Source organism: Peromyscus eremicus, chromosome 8b (genome assembly GCF_949786415.1).
Source record: "Peromyscus eremicus chromosome 8b, PerEre_H2_v1, whole genome shotgun sequence".
Lineage (NCBI taxonomy): Eukaryota > Metazoa > Chordata > Mammalia > Rodentia > Cricetidae > Peromyscus > Peromyscus eremicus.
Genome location: NC_081424.1, coordinates 1,332,668 through 1,359,537, shown reverse-complemented (window position 1 = coordinate 1,359,537; position 26,870 = coordinate 1,332,668). Strand labels below are relative to the sequence as shown.

The window sequence follows — 26,870 nt, the reverse complement described above, 5'->3', positions numbered from 1 at the left end:
TCGGTTGACATATTGCTCTAGCATCAAGTAATTCAACTAACTATATTGAATAGTTCCATAAAATTATCATCACTTGTGGTGGTTCTGTTCAAGGACAAGGAAACCAAACCTAGTCAAATCAGAGTTATAACTAAGATTAAACTGTTGGTGTACTCTTTTCACATGTTGGCACAGGTCCATGAAGGCATTTCAGAGTTAACATTGGGCATAATTAAGAGTGTGCTGGTGAAATGCTTGCTAACATGGAAGGGGGAAATCTCATAGGGCCCCACCTGTAGACAAGGAACTGTAGACACTCAGCAATGCTGAGAACAAGAGAAGTAGTCTTTCCAGAGCCGAGCCCCCTGTTGGTTACCCAGTACTTGTATTCAGCCCTGAATTCATATGCATACATACTAGTGACAGTAGCCCTGAATTCATATGTATACATACTAGTGACAGTAAACATTCTGATCACGCCCTGCGTATACGTTTAGAGGGGTGTGTGTGTGTGTGTGTGTGTGTGTGTTAACAATAAGAACTAAAGAAATAGAAGCCATGATTTTGAGCAAGGTGGTGTGTGTGCAGGGATGGGGGTGTCACATGGAAGGGGTTTCAGAATAAGGAAAGGGAAGGATAAAATGATGTAATTATATTTTAATTTAAAATTGTGTTGAGGAAAATTCTGGGAAGTTTATCAGTGGAGTTTTTTATTTTATTTTTAAATATTATTTTATTAATTTAATTTTACTTTTTTTTTTTTTTTGAGACAGGATTTCTCTGTGTAGCTTTGTGCCTGTCCTGGAACTCACTCTGTAGCCCAGGCTGGCCTCGAACTCACAGAGATCCACCTGTCTTTGCCTTCTTAGTGCTGGGATTAAAGGCGTGCTACCACTGCCCAGCGTCAGTGGAGATTCTTATGAATGGGTTTTACTTATCTATTAAAATCTACCCTTGAGAACTTGATATTTCTTCAGGTTTTCTCAGCATTCAGCCTGAACTGAAACCATACCTCTCAAGGATAAGATTGCTATCTTTTCCCCATATGAAAAAGATAATCTCAAATCATAGTCATCTAGGAACAGGATGTCAATTAAGGAATTGCCTGCATAAGACTGGCCTATAGGCAAATCTGTGGGGCATTTTCTTAATTAATGATTGATGCTCGAGGGCCCAGCCTATTGGGGATGATGTCACTGATTCTTCAGTGGTCCCTACTCAGTTTCTATCTCTAGCTTCCTGCCTTGAGTTCCTGCCTTAGCTGTCCTGATGATGGACAGTAACCTGTAAGCCATATCAATTCTTTCCTTCCCAAGTTTGTTTTGTTCAGTGTTTTCTCACAGCCACAGAAAAGCAAACTAGGACAACGAATCCCGTTTGAGAAATGTTTCTTGCTTCTGGGTTTTTTTTTTTTTTTTTTTTTTTTTGGAATGCTGTTTCCTTCAAGGCTATCTTTCTAATTTCCATCTTATTATCAGTGGGTAGGAGATACTTGCAAAGTCTATGTGTTGATTTATTGGACTTTTTTTTTTTAACTCTTTTTTGTTTCTGTGTCTCTTATACAGACTGTTTTCAATATGAGTTAATTTTTAGACATTTACATATTTAGACATATTGATTATTTTCTGTTAGTATTTAAATGTTGTAAGTTAAGTAATCTAAAAGTGCTATGATCTAAATTGTGTTACAATTTCTATTTATTTCCACTGGGGTTTCTTAAGACTTCCTTTGTATATAATAAAATTTATTATAATTTAATTAAAAAATAGCTAACTTGATTTTTATAAAGTCTTACAGCCTCCATTCCTCTAAAGATGTAATATTGGATTATTCTCCTAGGACTTTTATTCCCAGGAATTAATTTCTTGTGCCCAGATCATCTAGTTAAAATGAATTACCATCACATGACACTTGGTTCTTTAGTAAAGAAAAATTGACAGTGGCCCTACAATCTTTTATTTCTCAATTAAGAGAAAGGTGTTAATTAAACAGAATTCAGTCATTTTTCAAGAGCAAGTATAAAGTTTATGTCTTGAACACTCTCTAAGGACCATGTGGGTTTCTGAGGCATATGTTGCAATGCCCCCTTCCACTTCTGCTTTTAGTAGTTTGGGTCTTTGTTCTGTCTTCCATTTACTCAGTAAGAAAGCCGTATGTGATTTCTGTTTACCGTCTACATTCGAATCAACAAACCTGTTGAGTACATCTCAGACCCAGCCTATTACCTGTTACGTAACCTCTTTCATATCTCCTGCTTTCATCCCATACAAGCCAGCCTTACTCCTTACCTGTTCTGTTTCCATAGTTGTTGCCTTCTCCCATGTTCTTCCTCCCGGGGCCCAGATAGTGCTTTAAAAATGTGAGTTATATAATGCCATGCTTTTGCTTAAAATCCTACAGGTATTTTCCACTGTAATGAGAATCATACATGCAAGTTCTTCATTTTAACCTATTATTCCTATACAGGAATAAGAATATTTCCCTTTCTTAGCTGCATCTGACCACGTAGCCACCTCTGACCTCTCTACAAGTCTATTTGTCAACTGTGTTCTGATGCAGTGACCTAGAACTAGATCTTGCTTCTAGATTGTGTGTGCTTAGAAATGTTTTCATGGCCAGTTTTCTGTCACTTTATTTTCAAATTAGAAAAGGTAAAATAATGTTTCCATCCTATTCCTCTTAATTGCACTGCCAATTCAATTTCATTTGAGTGAACATTTGAAATAATTTAGTTTTTATTACAGAACATTTTCCATCCCATAGTAGAATGTAAATTATATGAGAACAGAGAATTTTTTGACGGTTTTAACTATTTGGCCAGTTTATGGTGTTTTGATATATTCAATAAATATTTACTGAATGAATGAATGCAGGATCAAAGTAAGGGCTATGGGCCCTTGTTTTAAAAAGAGCAAACCAGAAAAAAAAAAAAAAAGCCAAAACCTGTGTACTAATTGAATTAAGGCCAGCCTGAGCTATATAGAAAGACATGTTTTCACAAACTAAGCACCAGTGAATGCAGCTCAGTGGTAGATCACTCATCTAGTGTGCAGAAGATCCTGATTCCCAACACTCATGGAGATAGGGAGTCAGTAAGAGAGGGAACAAGGAAGGGGGTTAGGTGGGTGTAGCGGAAGAGAACGCCTAGTGATAATAAACTTTAACTTTTTTTCTAATGGCTTACAAGCACTTTCAAGTACGCTAAGCCCTCTATTGCTTCTTTTTAATACTATCGAACAGTTGTTTGAGCATATTTCTTTTGTTTTTACTAACAAGTTTATATGTGAGTGTTTTTCATATATGTTTCTTAATTCAAATTTAAAAAGTAAATGCTTAGCTATTGTAGTGCAGAGTGTGGACTGTGTGAGGTACTTTATACATTTTTGGGAAATTGTTTTTAAACTTCCAGTTTCTATTCGGCATATTCTGTGATATCAGTCCATATATATGCAACAGTATGAAGATACCTTTGACCTGATTTTAAAATGAATACAGAGATATTAGTTGAATGGCAAGATTGAGTCATATATTGTTATTTTAATCAGCAGGTTTGATAATAATTCATATGTGAGATAAGATAACTGAATCCCATGCCTGTAATAGTTTATCAACAGTATAAGCAGTATAATTTTTTTTGTACATTTCAATTTCCTGTGATAGCTTCTTAATCTTTCTGCAAACATTCTTTAGAGGTTTGTAGATGAGTCTAGTTTCCTTTAATTATTTTGGGTTTTTCTCCCAACTTAAATTTGTCTTAAATTTAACTCTTTTCTAAGAAGGGAAATTACAACTAATTATTAAGTTTTAAATGTTTTCCCAAGGAATTTCTAATAAGATTGTAATATACTTCTTTCCTGTTTAAATTGTGTTGGCTTTGCAGAAATAGTCCTTAGCTTGTCACAGGTATTCACTGGATGGATGGATGGATGGATGAGGACGGAGATGGAAGAGAGAGAGAGAGAGAGAGAGAGAGAGAGAGAGAGAGAGAGAGAGAGAGAGACAGACAGACAGAAAGGGATAGTAGGAGAGACAGAGAGATACCCTCTTTATGGTCTGGATGTGTGTACTTCTGTTAACATTTTCTCGGCCACCCCTTCCTCCTATATTATCACACAGTTGCTGTCACTGGTTCCAGGAATTGTTTGTTTGAGATAGGGTCTGGTTTTGCATCCCTGCCTGCCCTTCTCTTGTACAGAGTGTTTCATACCAGAATTCTACCACCCTTTTCTCTGATATTTTGTTTTTCTCCCTCAAATGCCAGTCATAGTGGATGTCTCCTGTAAGATCCCTCAGCACATAGCTCCTGTTTTTAAGACTAAAAAACACAATGTAGTTTTAATGTTCTTTTTTCTTCCATTTAACCAGAAACAAACATTTGACACTCCTTCACTGTTGTTACAAAACGTAATATACTAACCAGAAGTTGTTGGTGGGATCATATTTATATCTTAGTCATTCATTGATACTAACTGTTGAATTAAGTAGAATGCTAACAAATCTCCAAATGTGTAATTGGACTATAGGTACATTTTTCTGGTGTTTTAGTTTATTCTGTAACCTTTAAGGAAAAAAAATAAGTTTCTGGTTTTTTTTTTAAGACTTACTTATTTCTATTTTACATGTATGTATGTATGTTTTATCTTCATGTATGCTTATTTAGCATGTGTGCAGTGCCCATGAAGGCAGGGAGATGATGACGAATCCCTTGGAACTTAGATGGTTGTTAGCTGCCATGAGGGTGCTTGGGGCTTAAGCTAGGTCCTCTGGAAGAGCAGCCACTGCTGCTCCTAACTATTGAGCCATCATCACCCCAGCCCTATGTTTCTTATTGAAGGTTGTATAACATTTTATTTCCAGACTGCTTCATGTTATAGGTTCATTTTGCTTTTTTTTTTGGGGGGGGGGGGTGGATGTTATGTATGCATTCTATATCTTACTCAACTGAGATGAGTAAGGCCAAAGGAGAGAGCTCTGACATGCGCAGTAGTATCCTGACCCAGAGGAGCCTGAAACCAGACCCCCAAGATGGTAACTGCTGACATAAGACTCAGAGCCAACCAGGAAATACCACAGCAACTGGAAGCAGAGCCCACCAAAAACTACACACATAAATACCTTAGTCCTTTGTTTAATAAATGAGATTGCTTATAATCTACCAGAGCCTGTGCCGTTGGTTCTGTGTCTATTCACCCCCTTCCCCCAGGATCAGAGACAGTGGGACCCCAGCAACATTCAACAATATAAAGAGTAATAAAACAGAATCCTTGGATTCAATCCAGTGGGCCAGATATACATATAAAGAAGTTGTTTCAGTATTTATGGTTAGAGATAATAATGATTATATATATATGTGATGAAGGTTTGTTGAATGTTTGGCTGCTAAAGAAGTAGGGCTTCCTTAAATTTTTTGAAATATAGCGGATTATAAATATATAAACACCCTGATTATTTAGGGAGCCAGAGGAAATTGGAGCTCTCTTGTGAGCTTGAACTTGAGTGGCAACGAAGAGATTCCAAGGGTTAGGAAAGGTTTTGGGGCAGTGTAAAGGCATGAAAAAATGCTGAGAAAGTGAGACCTGACAGACGCTGAGTCTGACCTTTGTACTGTCTTCTGTCTTGAAAGATGTATGTTTCCAAAGCATTGGTATATCTTGAAGGGTCATACATACTGTGGACACTGTATAGTTAAAACATTGAGAAAAACTTTGAACGATATATTTTCCTTTCTTTGGACAGGGTGTTTGTATGTGCATGTGCTAGTATCTATGTGAGTATGTATGCCTGTATGTGCATGTGAAGGCTGGAGTACCCTTGGCTGCCATATTTCAGACACTACTATTTTTTTTAAATTTTGTTTTGAGTCAGGGTCTTTTACTGACCTGGAGCTCACCAAGTAGACAGACCATTAAGGCCCACGGATGTACCTGTCTCTGCCTCCCAGTACTGAAGTTGCAAGTGTATGCTACCACTTCCAACTCTTTAAAATTAAAGATCAGAAAAATGGGGGAGAGAGGAATACATACAGAAATTTGTTGCTGTGGAACTGGGGGTTGGCGGGGAGACATGCAGGAGCACTCTCTCTGCCCCATTTTCTGATCTTTATTTTTTAAAGATTTATTTCTATTATTTTTAATTAGAGAGAGAGAGAGAGAGAGAGAGAGAGAGAGAGAGAGAGAGAGAGAGAGAGAGAGAGAGAGAGAGAGATTGAGATTGAGCACCAGAAGAGGTGGTGGAGTCACAGGTGGTGTGAGCCATGCAAACTGACCTTCTGGACTGACTCTGAACTGCTGCTGTGTGCATCCCCTCTTGGACTTTGGTATTGAAGCTGCCATCTCTCATCTCTTCTGGGTCTTGTCATCCAGCTCTCTCCAGTTTATTTCCTGAGTTACTAGCACACCACCTATATGTCCTCTGTCACTTTTAAAATCTCTACTTTTTGTTTTTGTTTTTTAACTAAAGAGTTGTAATAATAGTACACCATAGCGTTACTTTGAAGGTTAAATGAAAAAGTCGTATTAAAGTCCTTATATCTTTACATGTTGTCGTATAAAGTATATGAAGTCTGATCCGACTGTTCAACAATTTATGTTGCCTTCTAAAGTTTGTTTTTAATTCATAAAATATTAAAATACTGCAAACCTTTTCAAATAATGAAATAGAATTTCCTATTGATTTCTGTTTCAGGTGGCTTCTTATTTTGTTTTCTAAAAGTTTCTTGAGGAAGAATTTCACTGTACACTCACTGGCTTTGACTCCCCTGCCTCACCCTCTGCAGTGTGAGGATTACATGTATATGCCAGCACCTGTTTTTACCTTCAGTTTAGACTAGACTATCATGGTACAACTTGGAAATTCTTTGAACTTTGAAGGATGTGTTTTTATTTCATATTTACAAATTACATCATTTTCTGTTTGGGGAAGTTATTTAGTCAAATATTTAGTATACTAAGTTTAGAATCATATTTTCATATTTAGAGTGTTGTAATTTCTGAATTAGAACCTAGCTATAGTTATGGTGCTTTGTTAAATACAGGGTGCACTGAGAAACTGAACAAAGTCTTTTGAGGTAGATGTCATGCATGCTTGTCATCATGTTGTTAACTATAGAGATTTAGTGTTTATATTCAGTATTTTATGAGTCATTTATATTTTATTTATAATGAGTCATGTTCCTCCCTTATTTTAGATTGGACAGTTGGCTTTTAAAGGAATGAAGAGACTCAATAGAATCCAGTCCATAGTATTTGAGACTGCTTATAACACCAATGAGAACATGCTGATTTGTGCCCCTACTGGAGCTGGGAAGACCAACATTGCGATGCTTACAGTTTTACATGAAATCCGACAGCACTTTCAACAAGGTGTTATTAAAAAGAATGAGTTTAAGGTGGGAGATTACAAATCAGACAATAGTTGTTTTATTTTTTCCTTTGAGTTATGGAAGATAAAATAAGCCTTCAGTTCAACAAAACTTGTGAATTCTTAAAGATATTTATTATAGTAGAATTCATATAAAGACTGTTGCTTGATTGACTTCTTTACTATAAAGGTAGTACTGTTTCTGCTTTTAAATCCCATTACCCTTGGGAAAAGACATGAAAATATTTTTAGCTACTTTCTAAGTAATGAGGCAGTGTAAACAAATTCCATTGTCCTTTTGTTTAAAGGACAGTATTTTATTTATTTAAATAACCATGTGCTTAACCCAGCAAAGATAAGTACTTTCCATATATCATTATTAACGTTTTTCACAGGAAGTAGCTAGAATCATATTTCACAATAAATTGTGACTTGCATTGGCTACTGTGAAATAAATGGTGTTGTAATTTTTGCTCATTCATCAAGCTAGTGTTTGTTTGGTACAGATTGTGTATGTTGCTCCAATGAAAGCCTTGGCAGCGGAAATGACAAATTACTTCAGCAAACGTCTAGAGCCACTGGGCATTGTAGTGAAAGAATTGACTGGAGATATGCAGTTGTCAAAAAGTGAAATTTTACGAACTCAGGTATGTTTTTCACCTACATCTTTTTATAATGTTCATTTTTAAGGTTATAAAAATTATTATACAACCTAATTTTAAGGAAATATTAACATATAATGCAAACAATATAACAAACTTATTTATGATCACATCTGTACTAAGACAATTCTTAATGTTACTTTACTAGCCTTTGATAGCCTTCTTTTGTGATTCTTACCGTGTTTTGAATATTATTTCTAAGCATAGGTTTTATGTCTCTTCACAGTTTTTATAACATTAGGGAATGATAATCTGGGGATAAGATTGTAGTTGGATTTTAGAGGAAGCACTAAAGAGATCTTGAAGTAACCACACTAGACTTTTAGCCCATTTGTGAAGGATAATTTAGCATATAAGAAGAAATTGTAGATACTTTATTTTTTCAAATGAGAATTTATTAGGTAATGCACTGTATGTAGGCCCATATTAGATAAAAAGAGTAACAAAGATAGTCAGCATTTAGTTTCTACTTGTAAAGATTGTGCATTATGACCGAGTTGGAAAAATACATTTGGGCCTATAACCAGGTTAATGTTTTGCAATATATAAGCAAGGTAATATTTATAGTGCTTTTAAAAATAAAGTACTAATGATTAAATATTAATGAGACATTTAAGGAGACTAAAGGAAATTAAAGGAGACAATGTTGAATTAAATATATGTTTGGAGAGAAAGTTACTCTTTTAGATAGGTTATATGAAACTACAACAAAATTGTTGGAGTCATAAAAGAACAGAATGTTAATTCCCTAGAAAAGGTTTTGTGTGAGAGGTAGTTTCTTCTGGAGCTATAAAAGAATATGTGTTCCGTGTCTCTTGGGTTCTCATGGCTTTCGGGTTAGAACATGCTACACACTGCAAGTCTCTACTTCTCTGTCTTCACATGGCTTGTTTTCTTTGTGTGTTCTTTCCCCCATTTTGCCCTTTTCTGTGGTTTTTTTTTTTTTTTTTTTTTAATCTTCTCTAACCAGGATAATTTTTTCTCAAGAATGTCACTTTAATTAAAGTCCTCTTTTCAAAATTAGGTTGCACTTAGAGGCTAAATATTTATACATGTTCCATCTCCCAAATTCATAGTTTAAAGGCTAGGTGGCAGTGTAATGCTATTTGGAAGTGGGCCCTTTGAGAGTTCATTAGGTCTAGGTTAGAATCAGAAAGGCAAGAAACTCATGATGAAATTAGTGCCTTTAGATTAAGAAATTACCTGTATCACTTTTATTTTCTTTCCATCCATCAAGGAAGGTCACAAGTATGTAGTGAGAAGACAGCTATCTAGCAAGCCAGAAAGTTAGGATTCAAGAGAATTAAATTGATGACACCTTGGTCTTGACTGTCTGTCCTCTAAATCTGTGAAAAGTGTCTGTTGTTTAGATTACCACCTTGTGGTATGTTGTATTTCAACATCTCTAAGTGTAGCAACAGTTTACTGAAGTTGCTGGCTGCACACAGACATATCTCATAAGCCACTTCAGTGGATATGGTAAGTTTTCTGAAATACATGATGAAGATGGAAAATCACATTTCTGCTAAAATACATTTTGGAGTTAATAAGAGGCTATTGCTTTATAATCTGTACTTATATCATTTATAGTGATAGTTCTTAAGTTTGACTTTCATATGCAATAATGAAAAAGTATAAGATTTATATATTATGAATAGTCATAGGATTTGTTTTAATGTAGTAAAAATGTTAAGGAAAGATTAAATTTCTATGAATGCAAGACTAGTTAATACTTATACTTGATTAAGTATTCTTTAAAGTCAGTGCTTTCTAGGAATTTTAATGACTTTAGGAATGCATATTTGAGGGAATAAAAACAATCCTATATATAGTTTAATTCAAATATATAAAATACATAATAACCAAAGAAGGATGGGGCAGATTTAGGAACATTTTATCAATATTTTTTTCAAATATTATTTCTGGCCGGGCAGTGGTGGCGCACGCCTTTAATCCCAGCACTCGGGAGGCAGAGCCAGGCAGATCTCTGTGAGTTCGAGGCCAGCCTGGGCTACCAAGTGAGTTCCAGGAAAGGCGCAAAGCTACACGGAGAAACCCTGTCTCGGGGGAAAAAAAAATATTATTTCTGCCTTTTTCTGTGAGTCTTTTCATTCTGTGATCCTAACTATATTTATGGTAGAGTGTATTGTTTTTCTATAGTTGACTGGAATTCATTTGCTTTAGTAGTAGCTTTATATTCATAGATTTTGTGATAGTTTTGACATGGTTTTGTGTTACCTTTAGGAACAGTTTGCTATCTTACTTTTAGGTTTAGGGTGCTTCCTATCTCTCTGTTAGTGACATTTCTTTTAGTTCTTTATAAAATTATCCCTTTGTATTTACACCATGTTCATCAAGGGGATTCCTAAATATAAGATATGCCTTGCCTAAAGTCACATTTTGACTGTCTTCTTTCCTCAGTGGGTCAATCACTTTGCATCGTTAAGTTACTTATTTGAGATCTTTCTGATTTTGTTTTTAATGTGACCACAACTATGGATGGTCCTCTTAGAACTCTCCTTGTATTCCAGAGAACCTGGTGCATTGTGCTCTTATTCTTACTTGATTCTAGGAACTTTTCAAAATTTACCCTGATTTCTGTTTATTCTGCAAGTATTTGTGTATCTTTCTGACTTATTTTGCTATTGATTTCTAGTTTTATTCCATTGTAGTCTATTAGGAAGGCAGGGAATTATTTCAGTTTTTTTTGTCTATATAAGGTGTTTTTTGTGGCCTATAATATGGTCAGTTTTAGAGAACATACTTTTCTTATCTGTTTGGTGGAAAGTTCTATAAAAACCTGCTAAGTCCATTTTTTCTGTGATGTAATATAACTGAGGTTTCATTGCTAATTTTTTGTTATTTATTTATTTATTTATTTATTTATTTATTTATTTATTTATTTATTTATATTTTTGTTTTTATATCTCAACAGCAGTTTCCCCTCCTTTCTCTCTTCCCAGTTCCTCATTTGTACTCCACCCTCATCTTCTCCTCTTCTGTTTCTCTTCAGAAAAGGGCAGGCCTCCCGTGGGCGTCCGTCAGCCATGACTAATTTTTAATGAGGAAGATATGTCACATGTTATTAGCAGGTTCTTGAAGTCTCCCATTTTTATTGTGTCTGGACTTATGTGGTCTTTTACACTTCTCATTCTTTAGGTTTTAAAGAGAGCCCTGAGAGTCAGGCATTAATACTTGCAATTATTACAACTTGATAAGTTGGGTTTTTTTTTTGTTTTTTGTTTTATAAATCATCATTTGGTGGCCCTTATTTCCCTTTTATGACTAGTTTGGTTTGAAGTCTACTTTATCAGGTGTGAGAATGACCACTGAACCACTTTTTTGATGCTTCCATTTATTTCATAGTTTCATTTCCAACTATTGACTGTCAGCTTATAGGTACCTTTCCTATGTTAATTTCTTGGAGATAGGAGGGAGTTGAATTATATTTTTTAGTCTAATCCATTAGTTGTGTTCTTTAATTGATTGTAATTGAGAAGGCTTTCCTGTTTATGATTTTGTTTGTTTGTTGTATTGGTTTTTTGGGTAATTGCCAGTTCTTTTCTTCCTTTCCTGGTAATGTGGAATGTTTATTGGTTTGCTGTATTGCATGATTGATACCTTCCTAAGTATCCTTTGTTCACCTGTTGTTTTCATGAAATGTGTTCTTCCCTGGATTCTCCTGTATGAAATTCCCTCCTCCCCTCCTCTTCTTTCTCCTCCTCTTGGTTCTTCTCCTCTTCCTTTTCCCTGTCTGCCTCTTCTTTCTCCTCTTCTTCTTCCTTCCCTTCTCTCTGCTTTTTCCTCCTCATCTGTGTGTATGTATGTGTGCGTGAATTTTATTCAGTGCTGGCTTAGTTGTCACGAGTTTCCTTGTTTTTATTAAGATATTTTTATTTTTCTGTTCATTTAAATAGTTATTTTTGCCGGGTATAGCAGTCTTAGTTGGGAATTACTTACATTCAATGCTCAGAAATTATTTCTCTATGCTTTCCTCAATTTTCAGGCTGCTAAAGACAAATATGTTGTTATTCTGATGTTTTGCCTTGTAATGGTAGCATTTTACCCTTATAGTTGCTAGTGTTGTTTCTTAGCTTTGTGTTTTTGCTATCTTAATTATGCTACATCCTGGAGAGGTTGCTTTCTGGCCATATTTATTTGCATTTCTTAATATTTTCTCTGGGTGTCTCTCTATGATTGGGAAGTCTCTACTGTAATTTCATTGAATAGCTTCTTCAGGCTATCTGTGCAAGTGTTATGGTTCCAGAGGGAAAATCTTGTCCAGAAGTCAGGCTATACTTACAGCTGTAAAGGGAAGGTATCCTGGATACCTACAGATGTGGAGAAAGGTATCCTGAGCTGTTGGTAAGTCAGGCTACACCTGAAGCTACGGTCCCGTGGGGCCTGGTCTCCCCCCAGGATATGGCAATCCTGCTCCTCTCCTAGAGAGAGCCCTTCCAGCTGAGCTCTGCTCCACCCTCTTAAGGAAGTTTCAAGCAGAGGTATCCATTTCTTCTCAGCCCAAAATGTTACTTGTGCTTCTCTCTGATCAGAGAAACCCAACAGAAATGTAAGCAATCTGCTCTCGCACTTGGGAAAAAGTTGATTCTGTTCTGCTCCCCTAAAGGGAGTTTCTCGCCCTTGGGAAAAAGTTGATTCTGTTCTGCTCCCCTAAAGGGAGTTTCCCAGCAGAGGTGTCAGCTGTGACTTCTGCTCCCAAAATGGAGCTTCCCAGCAGAGATTCACCAAAAATTCTTTCAAGAGATTTATTTGGGAAGGAGGTATCCAGGAGAGGCTGCTCTGCTGTGGTGGGGGAGAACAGCTGCCAACGGAACAGGCAGAGGGCCTTATATATATATAGGTCTTCTTAGGGGCGGAGTTTTTCCAGGGAGAAGATTTTCAGGGAGGGAATTGGTCAGATTTCATTTCCTTGAGATTGGGCAAGCTCATATTGGTTGGTTTTCTGCTCAGAGATTGGTTGGTTGTCTTGAGGGATTGGTTGATTTTGTGTTCTGTTGGTTAGGGGCAGATTTGGCTCTGGTTGCAGGGATTTGGCATGTTTATTTGAGGAGTTTCTTGATATCAATATATATATATATATATATATATATATATATATATATAGCAGTTATTTATTCAGTTGATTGATTCTTTTATTTCCAGAACTTTTGTTTTGTTCCTTTTCAGTGTCTATTTCGTCACAGAATTTTTTTTCCTCCTTATTTTATTATACTTCTTCTAAGTTACTGATTCTTTCGTCTACTTGGTTTGCACTCTTAAATTGGGTTTCTTTTGTAAGTTTTTAATTTAGTTTTTTATATGTTTCTTGCAGTCCTCAATTTCCTCTTTGTACATTTTAAAAAATAGGACCTTACAATCTTTTCTTTCATTCCGCTATCACAGTATCTTTGATTTTGGGCATTGCACAAACGACCTCTTGGCAGTTGTCATAGCATAGTTTTTTCTTGTGTTTTGTGTTTCTTTGTTATATTCTGTAAGTCTTTGGGGGGGGGATATATGTCCTCCAGTTTATAGCCCTTGTCCCCCTTTCCACTCTGTTTTGTTTCATGTACCATCCTGCTGTTTTCACCTAGAGTTATCTATGTGGCAGAGGTGGCATGGGATGAACTGGGAGTTGATAGGGCGTTGGCAGTTGACTCTAAATGGTTTGACAGAAACCTCAGGTTCAGTTGCAAAGAAGATAATAGCCCCTGATTTGTGTTTATTAGAAGATTTGTAGACAGAGGTACTAGAGTTCTGGTTGGAAAAAAATGTAGTGTCTTTATATAATGAAGTGAAAGGGAGATGGAGTGTGGGGTAGGAAAAAATGAATGAGGGGGAAGTATATGGTTTGGAAGTATGAAGAGCAGTAGGGAAAATAGTATTAGGTTTAGAGAAAAAGATGGAAACAAAAATGTCTCCCAAGAGGATACAAGTCATAATAGTTGAGCATTTAAAATACAAGAGTGTACATACTAAGAGAAAATTTAAAAAGTTAAAAATGAAGCAATACATTTATATACATAAACTAGAAAATAAAAAGCTGAAAATTTTATAAGCACAAGTGAGCAGTACACTAAGTAGCTATTTTATTCTCAGTTAGTGTTTTTCCTGGTGTGAGGGGCCCATCAGTCCTCACTACCTTTCTTCTGTACATTGTACCACACTCCACTTTCTAGTCTTCCTGTGATGCCTGTAACCCCTTGACAGTGCAGCCAGATGGTAGGTGTTGAGGATCTCTTGTTTCAGTGTTCCTTGACACACTTCTGCTGTCTCTATTTCTGACCATGTACATCTTGTGGTTCTAAAGGGTCTCTTGCTCAACTGGACACCTACAGGTGTAGAACTACATGCAGTGTAGGTTGTCCAACTTCAGGGTCCCTTGAACTGTGACATGGGTGGCTGAGCCTGTTCTCCTTTACTGGTGACACCTGTGGGATGATCAGCTGCTGCAGAGTATACTGAGGTCCTCCTGCAGTCAGTTTTGTTCCCATGGACCTTGGTCAGGTCTCTTGCTTCTCAAGATTTTGCCTGGGGCCAGGGCTTGTAGATGTGAATCTCTGAATGTCAGATTTCAGTATCTCTTATCTGGCATGGGCTTGAAGTCCACTATCTTTGTTTGGATTTCCGTTAGTACGCCACTGTCTTGCTTGATTCTGGGGTCCTTTGGGGTACTTGGCTCTGTGGCTGCTGGGTACATGGAGTTGGGTTTTAGCACCAGCCTTGTCTACAGCTGCCTGGCCTTGTGGAACTGTAATTATGTTCCCTAAGTAAGTTTCACACTAAGCTATGCCAATTAAAATTAAACAAAATCTTAAATCTTAAAATGTCCCTGTCATATATCCTAGTATCTTCAGTACAGATAATTTATTTTTGGAAATACATTTTTAAAATGGGAACACAGGTTTATCTCATTTGAAAATTTTTGGTCATGCTGCTGGCATCACAGTGGTCCCTTGCCTCTTTACTGTGTACTGAATTTAGCCAGGTTACCTTGTGAGTTAAAATCATGTATACATTAAGTATGATGTAAGGTTGTTCTATTTTATGATTCACCTGGGTTTGTCAGGTTAAGTACCAATTATTATCTTACTGCTGTTTGAATGTAAATCTTCCTTTTATAAGAGAGAATTACACTTAGTATTAGAGGAAACTATTGATATACATAGTAGATTTATTTATTTAGTTTGTTTATTAGTGTCTGACTAAAAAAATCAGTTTGTGAAACTGAAGACCTCAATTTGTCATTGATTGAATTACTGTAGTAGATTGATGTTTATCCTAAGCTTCTTTTATTAATGTTCATGGTGTTTGTTCCTGATGCCACTGAAAACCTTAGTCTGCCATTGATTGAAATGCTTGGTCTAATTTTTTGTAAATTCTATATCTATGTGTACTCTAAGCTTTATTAATATTCCTAGTGCTTAATAATATTAATTAATAATAAGCTCTAAGCTTTATTAATATTCTCTTGAACCCCACTGAGGACACTGAGCAGGTGCTTCAGAATATGGACTGCTCCTGCCCTGCAGTAGCTAAGTGTCAGTATGAGGTGTTTATTTTAGTCTATGTTCTGACAGTTTTCCTTGGAAGGGCTTGGATTTGAACAGCTTTGTTTGTTGAGATGGGAGAGATGGGCCAATTTCAGGTTTTAGTTTAAAGAGAGAGATTATGAAGCTTATGACTAACATTGTTCCCTTTCTGTGTAAACTGAGAATGTCTTCATTACATCTGCATTCCTAAAGAACGTTTTTTGCTAGCTGCACATTTAGGAGTTTCATTACTTTTTTCCATGCCATTATAAACTGGTTTTCTTCTTCTCTGACCTTCCTAATTACTGAAGAGAAAATCAGCTTTGTTCAAATCTCGTGTTTTGGTACATTGCACCTCTTGGCTGCTCTCATGGTTCTTTCCTGACTTTCAGTTTGTGGAAGTTGATGAGGGTTTGTTAATTATCGATTTCTTTCAGTTTACCATTTGGTGTTTGCCTAGTGTCCCATTTCTAAGGCTTCTATCTTCATCAAATTTTTGGGGGGGGGGCGGTTCTGAGCCTTTTTCTTTTCAACTCACTGCTTCTCTTTTCATTCTTGGGTCAAAAGCCTGTTCACTCTACAGCTATGGTCCAATCAGATCTTGGGGTGGACATTTGTCTGGTGTATGTTTTTCTCTGTTGTTGACATTGTGTCACTTGTCTTTCTCTGGTGTCATTGATTCTCCCTTGTTAGACTTTTCAACTGAGCCCGTTCTGAGACTCTATAACCTAGGTTATTGTAATATTTTCAGTTTTTTTCCCCTGCTGAATTTTTTTCCCCCTTTCCATTTGTTTCAAGGATGTTTAAATGTATTCCTTTCAGGGTTTTTAAGTTGTTTTAAAAGTTGTATCTGTGAGTGGCAAGATGTCTCAGTTCGTAAAGGCCATTTCTGCCAAACCTGATTATTTAAGTTTAATTCTTAGAACCAAAATAGTATAAGGAGAGAACTTAATACCTCAGTTTGTCCTCTGGCCTCTGTATGGATACTGTGACACACGCATACATGCACACACACACACACACACACACACACACACACACACACGCACACACACGCACACATCCCACGTATGCACACAAGAACAAGTAAAGAAAAAAATTGTCTTTCCAGCATCTTTTTCATGTTATTGTTAGCATCCTCAGTAGGTCTCTTCTCATTTGAGTCCATTTTTTCTTGCCTGTTGATAAGCACGTTATTTTTGTTTGTACTAGATTTCAGTTTCTGGCACCTATTTATATTTTGCTGCTTATTACTTCCCAGATGGTTTGGTAGTCAAGGACTCTACATATATAGCCAGCCCTTCGGTGTCAGTCTCAGCACTTTGAGATTTGAGGAAGTAGTACTTTTCCTCTCTAGATGTTTGACTTCCTGTCTTGAAGACTTCTGTATGAGGTTGCCTCCTCTTATCCTTTGTAATAGAAAGTTGTCTTATTGGTACTGATTGCCTTGTTGTTGTTGCTGCCTTGGTAGTATCACGTCTACTCACATTCTGAGCTTTTTCTTCAGTCTAGGTTTCATGGGAGACAAAGAGTTCATGCCATGTCTTGCAGTACTCGTCCTTAATCATTGTCTGCTGGTGTCTGGTCTATGCATTTTGTCCAGTGCTACTAGTTATAATAGGCAAGAAAAAATATGAAATGTGTTCAGTCCATCTTGTTCATCCATAGACTTAGATTGTAAGACATCTGCTATTTATTTATTTACTTATTTATGGTAGTTGTGTTTTCCTTGAAATCCTAGTTTTATCCCAATTTAATGAAATCTGTTTCAGTGTTTTCTTGTAGTAGACTTAATGCTCTGTTTCTTATATTTAAATCTTAAGTCTCAATAAGTATTTATTATTTTGCTGAGTCCAGAATGTGTGATGCTTCATCTCAGCCTGTCCTAGTGAGTCATAATGCTTTATCATATCATAAAGCCTTTGTTCTCACGCAGCTATTGCTGAGCTTTAAAAAACTTCATAATTTTGTGTTGTTCTGCCTGAAGACTACACTTTTCCAAAGTATTTTACAGTTTTACTTTGTGCGTGCGTGCGTGAGTGCGTGCGTGCTGGGGACTGAGCTCATTGCCTTGCACATTATTCTAGGTAAGTGCTCTACCACTGAGTTTCCTCCTCAGCCCATATTTTTACATTTTTGTAATGAGAGGTACATTACATCTGTTTTAAGTTGTTTAAGTTACAGATTGATTTTTCTTTTTTTAAAGAATTATTTAAAGAATAAATAAAAAAAATTTAAAGAATTTGTCCTCCCTTGCTCTTATAATCATAGTGGAAAAAAACCACAGAAATAGCTGACCCAAGCTAGTGGGAGCTCATGGACTCTGGATTGACAGGTAGGAAGCCTGCGTGGGACCAAACTAGGCCCTCTGAATGTGGGTAAAAGTTGCGTGGCTTGATGTGTTTGTGGGTACCCTGGCAATGGGAATGCATGTAATATTAAACCAACTTCTAGCGACTTACTACTATACCCGTAAACCAATGATCCAATCCTCATCACAAAAGCTTCTGTTTGTAGTAGACAGTGATTAACCCATAACTGTGACCCATAACTGCCCAAGGCACACAGAAGAGGAGACTGCAGAATACTAAACAGTGTTTCTAATGGGAATGTATGTAAGACAGTCCAGACCCCCACACCAAGGCTCGGGGATCATTGTGGAAGAGGGGCTAACAAGAGTGTACAAGCTAGAGGCAGTAGATGACTACGAGGAAACATTATCCTTTGGACACAGGTGGCATCCCCACAAATGAACTCAACAGTGTTTCAGATATCAAGTCCCAGACAGATCAAATCCCAGCATGGAGAAGAGAGGAGGTGAGCAAGAAGTCCCATCCCTAGCCATTGATATTTGGGCAATTGTTAGCTGCTAGAAGACAAAGAGACAGTTTCTTTAAGAGTGTAGCCCCTGGTAAGTCAACCAATATTCAGTGAAAGAACACACATCTAAGAATATTTGGTCACCAGTAAATTTGTCTGTAAATGGGAGGGGATGAATCTAGGAAAAGGAGAAGTTTGTATGAAACTTCCAAAGATACAATAAAATTTTATGTTAAAAAGACTAAAAAATAAAAGAAAAAAAAGAATTATTTTGTTTTTAATTTTGTGACTATATATGTATCTGTTTGTGGGTAGGTAAATGTGGGTTCTCTGGTTACAGGAGGTTGTGAGCCTTCAACATTGGTGCTGGGGTCTGAACTCTGGTCTTCTGTACACACTCTTAATTGCTGTGCCGTCTCTCTCCAGCCCTTAGATTGATTATTCTAGTGTGAATGGGCAGCAAGCAAAAGGGTTACAAAATGATGACTGTGATGTGTCTCCATGTTTAGTAAGTTGTTTGTGTTTCAGCATCTCAAGCACATAATCTTTTACTCTAGGAGCACTTGTAAACACTGAAACACAGGAAGTAAAGCACTCAGCCTACCTTTACTTGTAGAAAAAAAAGGGTTGCTATTATTGGGAAATACCAGTTGTCAAACAAAAGCAGTAGCTAATTGAAAATAGTCATTCTAAATTTTAAAAAATTAACTGCTTTTCATTAATAGAGTCCCAGAAATAAGGAAAAAGTCCTTAATAACTTTTTGCATTATTCTAAGAAAAGTGAACTTTTATACATTTTAGTCTTGAAACCTTTTTTCTATCTTTCAATTCAGATGAATAATTTAAAATAATTATTTTAAATTATTTAAAACATTTCTGTCTCTTCTGTAGAATTTGAACATTATGTTTTTCAGATTAAATTTTAATTTTGATATATTATATGCAATGTAAAGTTTATTTTTATAGACTTTAAGAAATGAATTTTGACACATTCACACATGTATATAATTACATTCTAATTGCATTCCCCCCACCCTCTTCTATTTCTCACTCCTGTCTTTTTCCTTTACAAATGCCTTTCCTACATTTATACCTCTCTGCATGTATATATGTGTGTGTGAATGTGTGTGTTCCCCTGAATTAACAGAGTCAGCCATATAACTTGGGTTTGGAACTACCTATTGGAGCCTAGTGGTTACACAAGTGAAAACAATTACTACCCCTCCCTCAGAATATATCAGTAGCCAATTCAGCAATGAGGAATAGGGCACTATTTAACCTATTTAGAAATCCAGCATTGTCTCACCTTATCTATTCAACCTCTGGTGAGGATTTCATGGTGAATACTTTAACATTAAGAGATGATTTTATGATGCAGGACCAATCACACAGCAGAGAAGACTATGCTGTTAAAGCCAGATAGACTCTATCATTGTTCTTGTTTCTTTTTTTCCAACATAATGTTTTTATTGATTATTTGGGAATTTCACCCAGTGCACACTGATCACGCTCCTTTCCCATTCCTCCCAGATCCACCCTCCCACCTTTGTGCCCTCCCCCCAAAAAATTAAGAAAAAAACGTATACCAGTTAAGATTTGTGTTGCCCATATACTTAGTGGAGCATGGTCAAACTCCCAGTGGCCAGCCCCTTTTTCTTTTAACTGTCTAAACTCTGAGAAATTAACTGAGGTCCCATGAGAACTAATCTGTCTCTTGAAAGAAGATGCCCCAATGAATGGGTTACCTTGCACTGGGCTCCATTTATTAAAGCTTTTGTTCTCTGACACTTACCGCACATGAAGTTCTGGGTGACTAGACCTTAGCACCTGGAGATAATGCTTCTGTTGCTCTAGATATTTCTCAATTTAGTGAAGTTGACACCTAAAATTAGCTATCACAGACCTTCTTAGCTGAAAAGGCTGACTTTTCTCCTGTTGTATTGTCACAGCACCTCTATTGGAAATGAATTCATTTTGTACCTGTGACCCTGTTTCTGGACTCTATTCTGTACCATTGATTTTTATCTCACATCAATACCATACTCTGTAGATTATTAATAACTATATAATGACCTGAAATCATTATGCATCAATCTTCTTTCTTTTTTAAAGTTACTTTGGTTATTTCTTGTCTTCTCGTTTTCAAATATATTTTATATATTTCTGGTTGACTTCTCTTTGATAAAATGCATTCATTGATTATTATATGATTTTATATAATCAATATATTTCAAAAGATGAGCTGTAGAACTATGATTTGAGAAGATTTTAAGTATATATTTTTCTGTTGTTTTATTCTTTTGCTATATTTGAGTTCCTTGCTAAAATTGATTCATTGGTACTCAAGCTTAAGTAAATGAAAAGAGATTAAAAATGTTTGAAAATTAGAGAAGAATTATAACATTTTAGGATTAGTACTATTTCTAGAGTATCTAATTCCTTTTAATGCTTATAATTTTTAGTTTTCCTTTTCATTTCAATGCGTATACTTTAATCACCAAAAAATTAAGAAGTACACAAATGCAAGTGATGTATTTAATAATAAATTCTTAGAAATACACGGGGACATAGCTTTCCATTGTTTTTAGTGCTAAGATAGATTAGTCCTGTCTTTAGTCAGAAGCATTTGTAAAGTGGTGGAGGGCACAGTCTGCAGAATCATGTTGGTGAAATCTTGGTTACCCACACTTATTAGTTGCTTTTGGTAAAAATAAAATTCTGTGTGTCTTTGTTGCTGTTTTTTTAAAAATTATTTTGTTAATTAACCTGACAGTTAATGAATGTATTTGTAAAGTACTTAGGAGAGCACTTAGATACAATTTCCAGGAAAAAACATAGGAATTTGGCTTAACGAGGTATTGTTAAGTGGCTACTTTATAAACTATAAGCTATATAAATTTTAATATCAGATGTAGAAATAATTTGTTCTGATTTCTCATTAGACAACAACAGTTAATATCAGCATGGTGTTAAGGATGATTTTCTGAAAAATTATAGAATTTAACCTAATTTGTCAGTTATTATGTTCCATATATCAGGACTCTTTTGGGCTTTATGGATATGGCAGTCTACAGGAGATTAGCTGTTTGTTCTGTTTGTGAACCTATTGAGGGAAAAGAATAGTCAAGCAAAGAATATAGTGTTGTAAATGCTGAGGTAGAAGATTGGACATTGAAATGCCATAGAAGGATGTAAAATTGAAATATTACTAGGGAATTACAGCTTAAGATAGGCTTCTTTCTAAACATAAGCTTGGAAACTGAAGGTTATAGAGGGAAATATGTATAAATAGTAGTTTTGTTTTAATAACTATGGGGTCATATTTTATATGCATGTGTATTGGGTTATATTTTGTCATCTTCCTTTATTAGCTTGCATAGATCCATTTTATTGCCATCAGAAAAACTTTATGAATGTTCACTTTGTATATTTTCTCTACTAGAATTCTAAATTGGAGCCTCCTTCTTTTTTGAGTTCAGGTTTTTCTTTACAATCTAGGCTATCCTTGAACAGAATTCTCATTTCTCCTGCTCAGTCCCTTAAGTGCTTGTATTGTAAATGTTTGCCACCACAACTGGTGTGTATGTGCTTTTTATATTACCAAATTGATCATCTAGAACTTATATAGTCGTTGTTTGCTAGCTCTGCAAAATGTAGAATTTGGGCTAGGGAGGTGGCTCAGTGTGTGGGGACCTGAGTTTGTATCTCAGTACCCACATAAAAGTCAGGTATATAGTCCTTGTTGTAGTGATGGTGTTGTTTTTGATTTTAGTACTGGGAAGGGATTGGATAAGGGCAGGGTTAATAATGCTAAAAACGGTGAGCTGATTTTTTTTTTTTTTAAATGGTCTAATGCATTTAATCTTCACAAACCTGAAATTTAGGTACAGTCCTCATTTTACAGGTAAGGCAGAAGGATTTAAGTATGCTTTCATAGAATGTTCTACTGAAACAACTCAGTCTAACTTTATAGTCCATAAAGTTTGTAATGCTACAGTAATACAGATACTTCAGATTGTATACTTGAATCCTTGAAGTATTTGATATTCATCTTCCAAAAATGTTAACTACAGTTAGTTGAAGTGTTTGTAATCATAGCACATCATAGGCAAGGGCAGGGGATTGCAAGTTCAGGTTCAGCATTGTGTCCCATTTGTATTGTTCTTAGAGACTAGCTCATTTTTGTAGTATGTGGTGTGACCTTTTGTAGCAGGATACATGATAAATAGTGGTTACTTTGTAGGAGACTGAAATGGGGAAGGCATGAGAGAAGCTTCATGTTCCATCTTCCTATGTAATTCAAGTGTTTTGTACCATCATGCATTTTCTAAAATAAAACTAATGAGCAAGCAGGTTTCCAAAGGAATTGTGAACAGTCATCTCAATAGATTGCTCTTGTAGTTGGTCTGGAAGTGGTGTGGAACAAATTTGTTGTCGGTCAATGTGAGAATAAAGTCTTATAGACAACCCAGCTCTTTTTTTTTTTTTTTTTTTTTTTTGGTTTTCGAGACAGGGTTTCTCTGTGTAGCTTTGCGCCTTTCCTGGGACTCACTTGGTAGCCCAGGCTGGCCTCGAACTCACAGAGATCCGCCTGGCTCTGCCTCCCGAGTGCTGGGATTAAAGGCGTGCGCCACCATTGCCCGGCGACAACCCGGCTCTTAAACTCGATGATAGAGTAACACTTTTTGTTGAGGATCTGCTTAGTCTGTTCTTCACCGTGTACTGATTTTTCTTAACCCTGTCAAGAAAGCTTAAATCCACAGGTGCTACATTGACTCATTTGGTGGAGGGGCTCTTTGACTTTTTCCTTTTTAAAAGGCCTATTATTGTTCTTCCTTTGTATTCATTGTGTGCATAAATGTGTGGTGTATGTACACATACATGGGACAAGCACATATAGAGGACAGAGGAAGAGGTCATGTGTCATTTTCTTCTGATCTTCACTTAATTCTTAAGATAGGATCTCTTACTGAAGCCTGAAGCTATTTTGGCTAGATGGCCAGTAAGGCCTGGGGTCCAGCTGTCTGCCCTCCCCAGTGCTGCATCACAGGCACACAGCCGTTCCTGTCTTTCTGTATGGATGCTGAGGTTTGGTCTTGGGTTCTCCTACTTTCACAGCAAGCTCCCTACCCACCCAGCTGGCCATCTCTGCATTCCTAATGTGGTTCAAAACCAATAACAAATAATGAGTTATTTTTCATTAGTTTGAGTTTGCTAGACTATAGTAGATGAAAGGGAACAAAGATAAAATTTCAGAAATGTAAATTGCTCTTGGTCCATGCCACAGTCATGTGGGGTGAATGGTTAGACCCTGGAGTGAGGCAGAGGTAATGGTAGCTACCTTCACATCTCAGAATATTGGACAGTGAGAGGACTTGATCATTCCCCCTGCTTTATCTCCTTAAGCTACAAGCCCAAATTAATTCAAAATTAATTTGAATGCATTTCCTGTGTTGTTCACCTTTAATAATCAAATAATAAAAGTAACTGATCAATAGCTGCAAAAACCCCGCTATTTTCTTAATTGTAGTCAACTTTAGCAGATTTTACCCTGTCATAATTTGCTAAGGTTTTAGATTCTTCTTCAATCCCTCCATCTCCAAGTAGGTCAAAATTAACTTTTGATATGATTGTCTTAACAAAATATAATCTGTTAATATTGTCTATGAAATAAGCATGAAGTGACAAAATTTGAGTTGTTCTATGAGGAGCCAAAGAATACATTTATTTGATTCATTGTGTTTGAGGTATAGTTGTTTGCCAGTACAAATGAACTTCATTTAGGAAGAAATTAATCTCCAGACTTGGATTTGCGTGTGGTCATCTGTTAGATGTTCAAATGATATGTGGAGTTTAAGGGTTCACTTTTTATTTTAACAGAGCAAATATACTAGTCAGTTTTGGGAAAACACTAATTTTGATCATCACAAGACAGCTTGCTGCCACCAACACATCAGTAACAACTTTTCTCTAGGAATATGCAGAGGCGTCATTCTAAGTCTCACAGAAATCCGTCCTCTAAGACTTCTATAAGTTGCAATCCCAGGGTGTTACAGACAAGCAGTTAGAATTATGAGAACTAGGCCTTGGTGGTTTCTACACTCAGAAATGTAAATCTCTGTTTTGTTTTTTTCTCCACCTGTATGTAATTAAAGTTCAGAATAAATGAAGACTGCTTTTATTAGTTTGTGCTAAGAAGACTTATTTTGAGATTGAAGTAAAATATGTTCTTAAATTCTTAGTTTTGCAAAGAGGTATTTTCTCTCTGTTTTTGACCATTTAATATACCTTCAAAAATTTTTAGGATATCTTACTGAATTGAACATACATGTTATTTGTGAAATTTTAACTAAAAATAAGTTCTTCAGATATGGAAGTGCCAGAATATGTCTCATTGTGTTTTACATTTACTAGATTTTCACTTCATAGCAAATAATGTGCTGTCATAGTACTTCTGTACTTGAAAGCTTTCCAGTTGGTTTTGTATTTTCATTTTATAATTGAAAGGTATCATACTTGACATAAATGTAAGCAGACGTGGTGCTTCACTTATGTGAATTGATGGAAGAAACTGCAACATTAGAATTGTAGTAAAGGAAGTTGTAGTTGGTTGCTTTTTTGCTCTTTACTCTTGGCTCTTTTGGGGAACCTGCCACCCAGCTCCCAAATAAATTACACATGGAGACTTATTATTTATAAATGCCCAGCCTTAGCTTGGCTTGTTTCTTGCCACCTTTTCTCAAATTATCCCATCTGCCTTTTGCCTCTGGGCCTTCACCTTTCTCTATTTCTGTGTATCTTTTCTTTCCTTCGTATTCCATGTCTGGCTGTGTGGCTGGCCCCTTCTTCTCACTCTTTATCTCCTCTTCCAAGATTTCTCCTATTCTCTGCCTGCCAACCCCACCTATACTTTGTCCTGCCTTGCTCTTGGCTATTCATCTTTTTATTAGACCAGTCAGGTGTTTTAGACAGGCAGAGTAACACGGTTTCACAGAGTTAAACAAACGTAACATAAAAGAATGCAGCACATCTTTTCATTATTAAACAAATATTCCACAGCATAAACAAATGTGACACATATTTAACTAATATTCTACAACAGGAAGTAGTTGGAACTAGCTGTTTGTTGAAGTGTCCCAAGGGGCAGGCATAATCTGTAAGATGTCAGATTTAATTACAGGGACTGTTGAAATCAATGAAAACTGACACTGTATATCAAAGATTGTCATAACTGTAATTATTTATTTATTGACATAACTATGTGACATTTTAGATTTAATCTTTAAAACATTCATATAATGTTCAAGCTTATTTGTTTACTAGATATTGGATTATGTATTTTTAAGTGGTAGACTTCTTAAATCCACTTGTTGCCTGGTCTACATTTGTAGTTAGACTGTGATTTGTAGCAATTTCAGTGTGACTTTTCTACCACAGAGGAGGCTTTGAATTAGCAGTCTGGAATATTGCTTTTTACTATAGTTAACAAATTGTCAACATTTTCAACTAAATGTACCATACTACTTCATCAATTGGAAGGTATCTTTGAAAATGTATTTGACAGTCTTTGATCTTTTTATTGACATAAAAAAATGGTATAGTAGTAATATAGTCTGAGATTTTAATAACTATACTATATATTTTGTTATTCTGATTTTAAAGGAGCATTTTATATACCTAAAACATTTCTCCAATTTTTAATATCTGAACAGAAATTTTAGAAGTTTTAAATATTACAAAGACAAAGTATACTTTAAGTTTTTTTGACTTTTGATTTAAAAATTTTAAGCTACTTCATCATGTAGAGATAGTTGTCTCAAAGAAACAAGCTACCCCATCGGTCAAAATAATCTCCTAAAGATTTAAAGTCAGTGTGTCAATATGAATTATGTAGTGTCACTACACGGACACAGGAGAATTACTTAATCATAGAGCAGATGACTTGAGGCATTGCAGACATCTCTGCTTACTAGATACATGAAAATAGGAAAATTCATATATATATATATATATATATATATAAAACAAGTTGACTGAAGTTTAAAGGTTGGGAGAATCGGGGTGCAGCAGTTGGCTGCCTACCTGCTCTCAGTTACAGAGAATGAGGATGCTATCCAGAACACATCTGCTTGTCAGATTTTACAAATATGTTCAAGGAATTGAAGCCTTTTCCATAAAAACTTTACTTTTTGCACACTTGCAAAGAGAAAGGGAGAGAAAGGGAGGTGGGGGAGATTCATTCCATAAGTTCTGTGACTCTAGAAAACCCTAAATAATACAGATTTTGGTACCAGAATGGTTCTAGAAAACAAAAGTATAAGGATGAATCTTTTAAGTATCTGGAATAGTCAATTCGTCAGCATCTTCATATTAACCAGCACCTTCAACTACTGAAGCTTTACAGACTCTGCTAGGAGCTTGGAAAGTACTGAAAGCTCATGGTACAAACTGTATTGCAAACTTAGAGAGATAAATGCCTTTGATTATCTTGATTCATCAATAGTGTGGCAATGGATTT

The 26,870-nt window shown here is 36.0% G+C and overlaps 1 protein-coding gene across 3 annotated transcripts in view; it reads left to right on the top strand.

Annotated features, from left to right (window-relative positions):
* Nucleotides 1–26,870, top strand: part of Ascc3 (activating signal cointegrator 1 complex subunit 3) — a 342,822-nt gene that overhangs the window by 99,896 nt on the left and 216,056 nt on the right. For all 3 annotated transcript variants that reach the window (XM_059272425.1, XM_059272426.1, XM_059272427.1), the window contains exons 9-10: nt 7,166–7,366; nt 7,845–7,985. In XM_059272425.1, the coding sequence (XP_059128408.1) occupies nt 7,166–7,366; nt 7,845–7,985 (342 nt within the window). The remainder of the gene's footprint in view (nt 1–7,165; nt 7,367–7,844; nt 7,986–26,870) is intronic.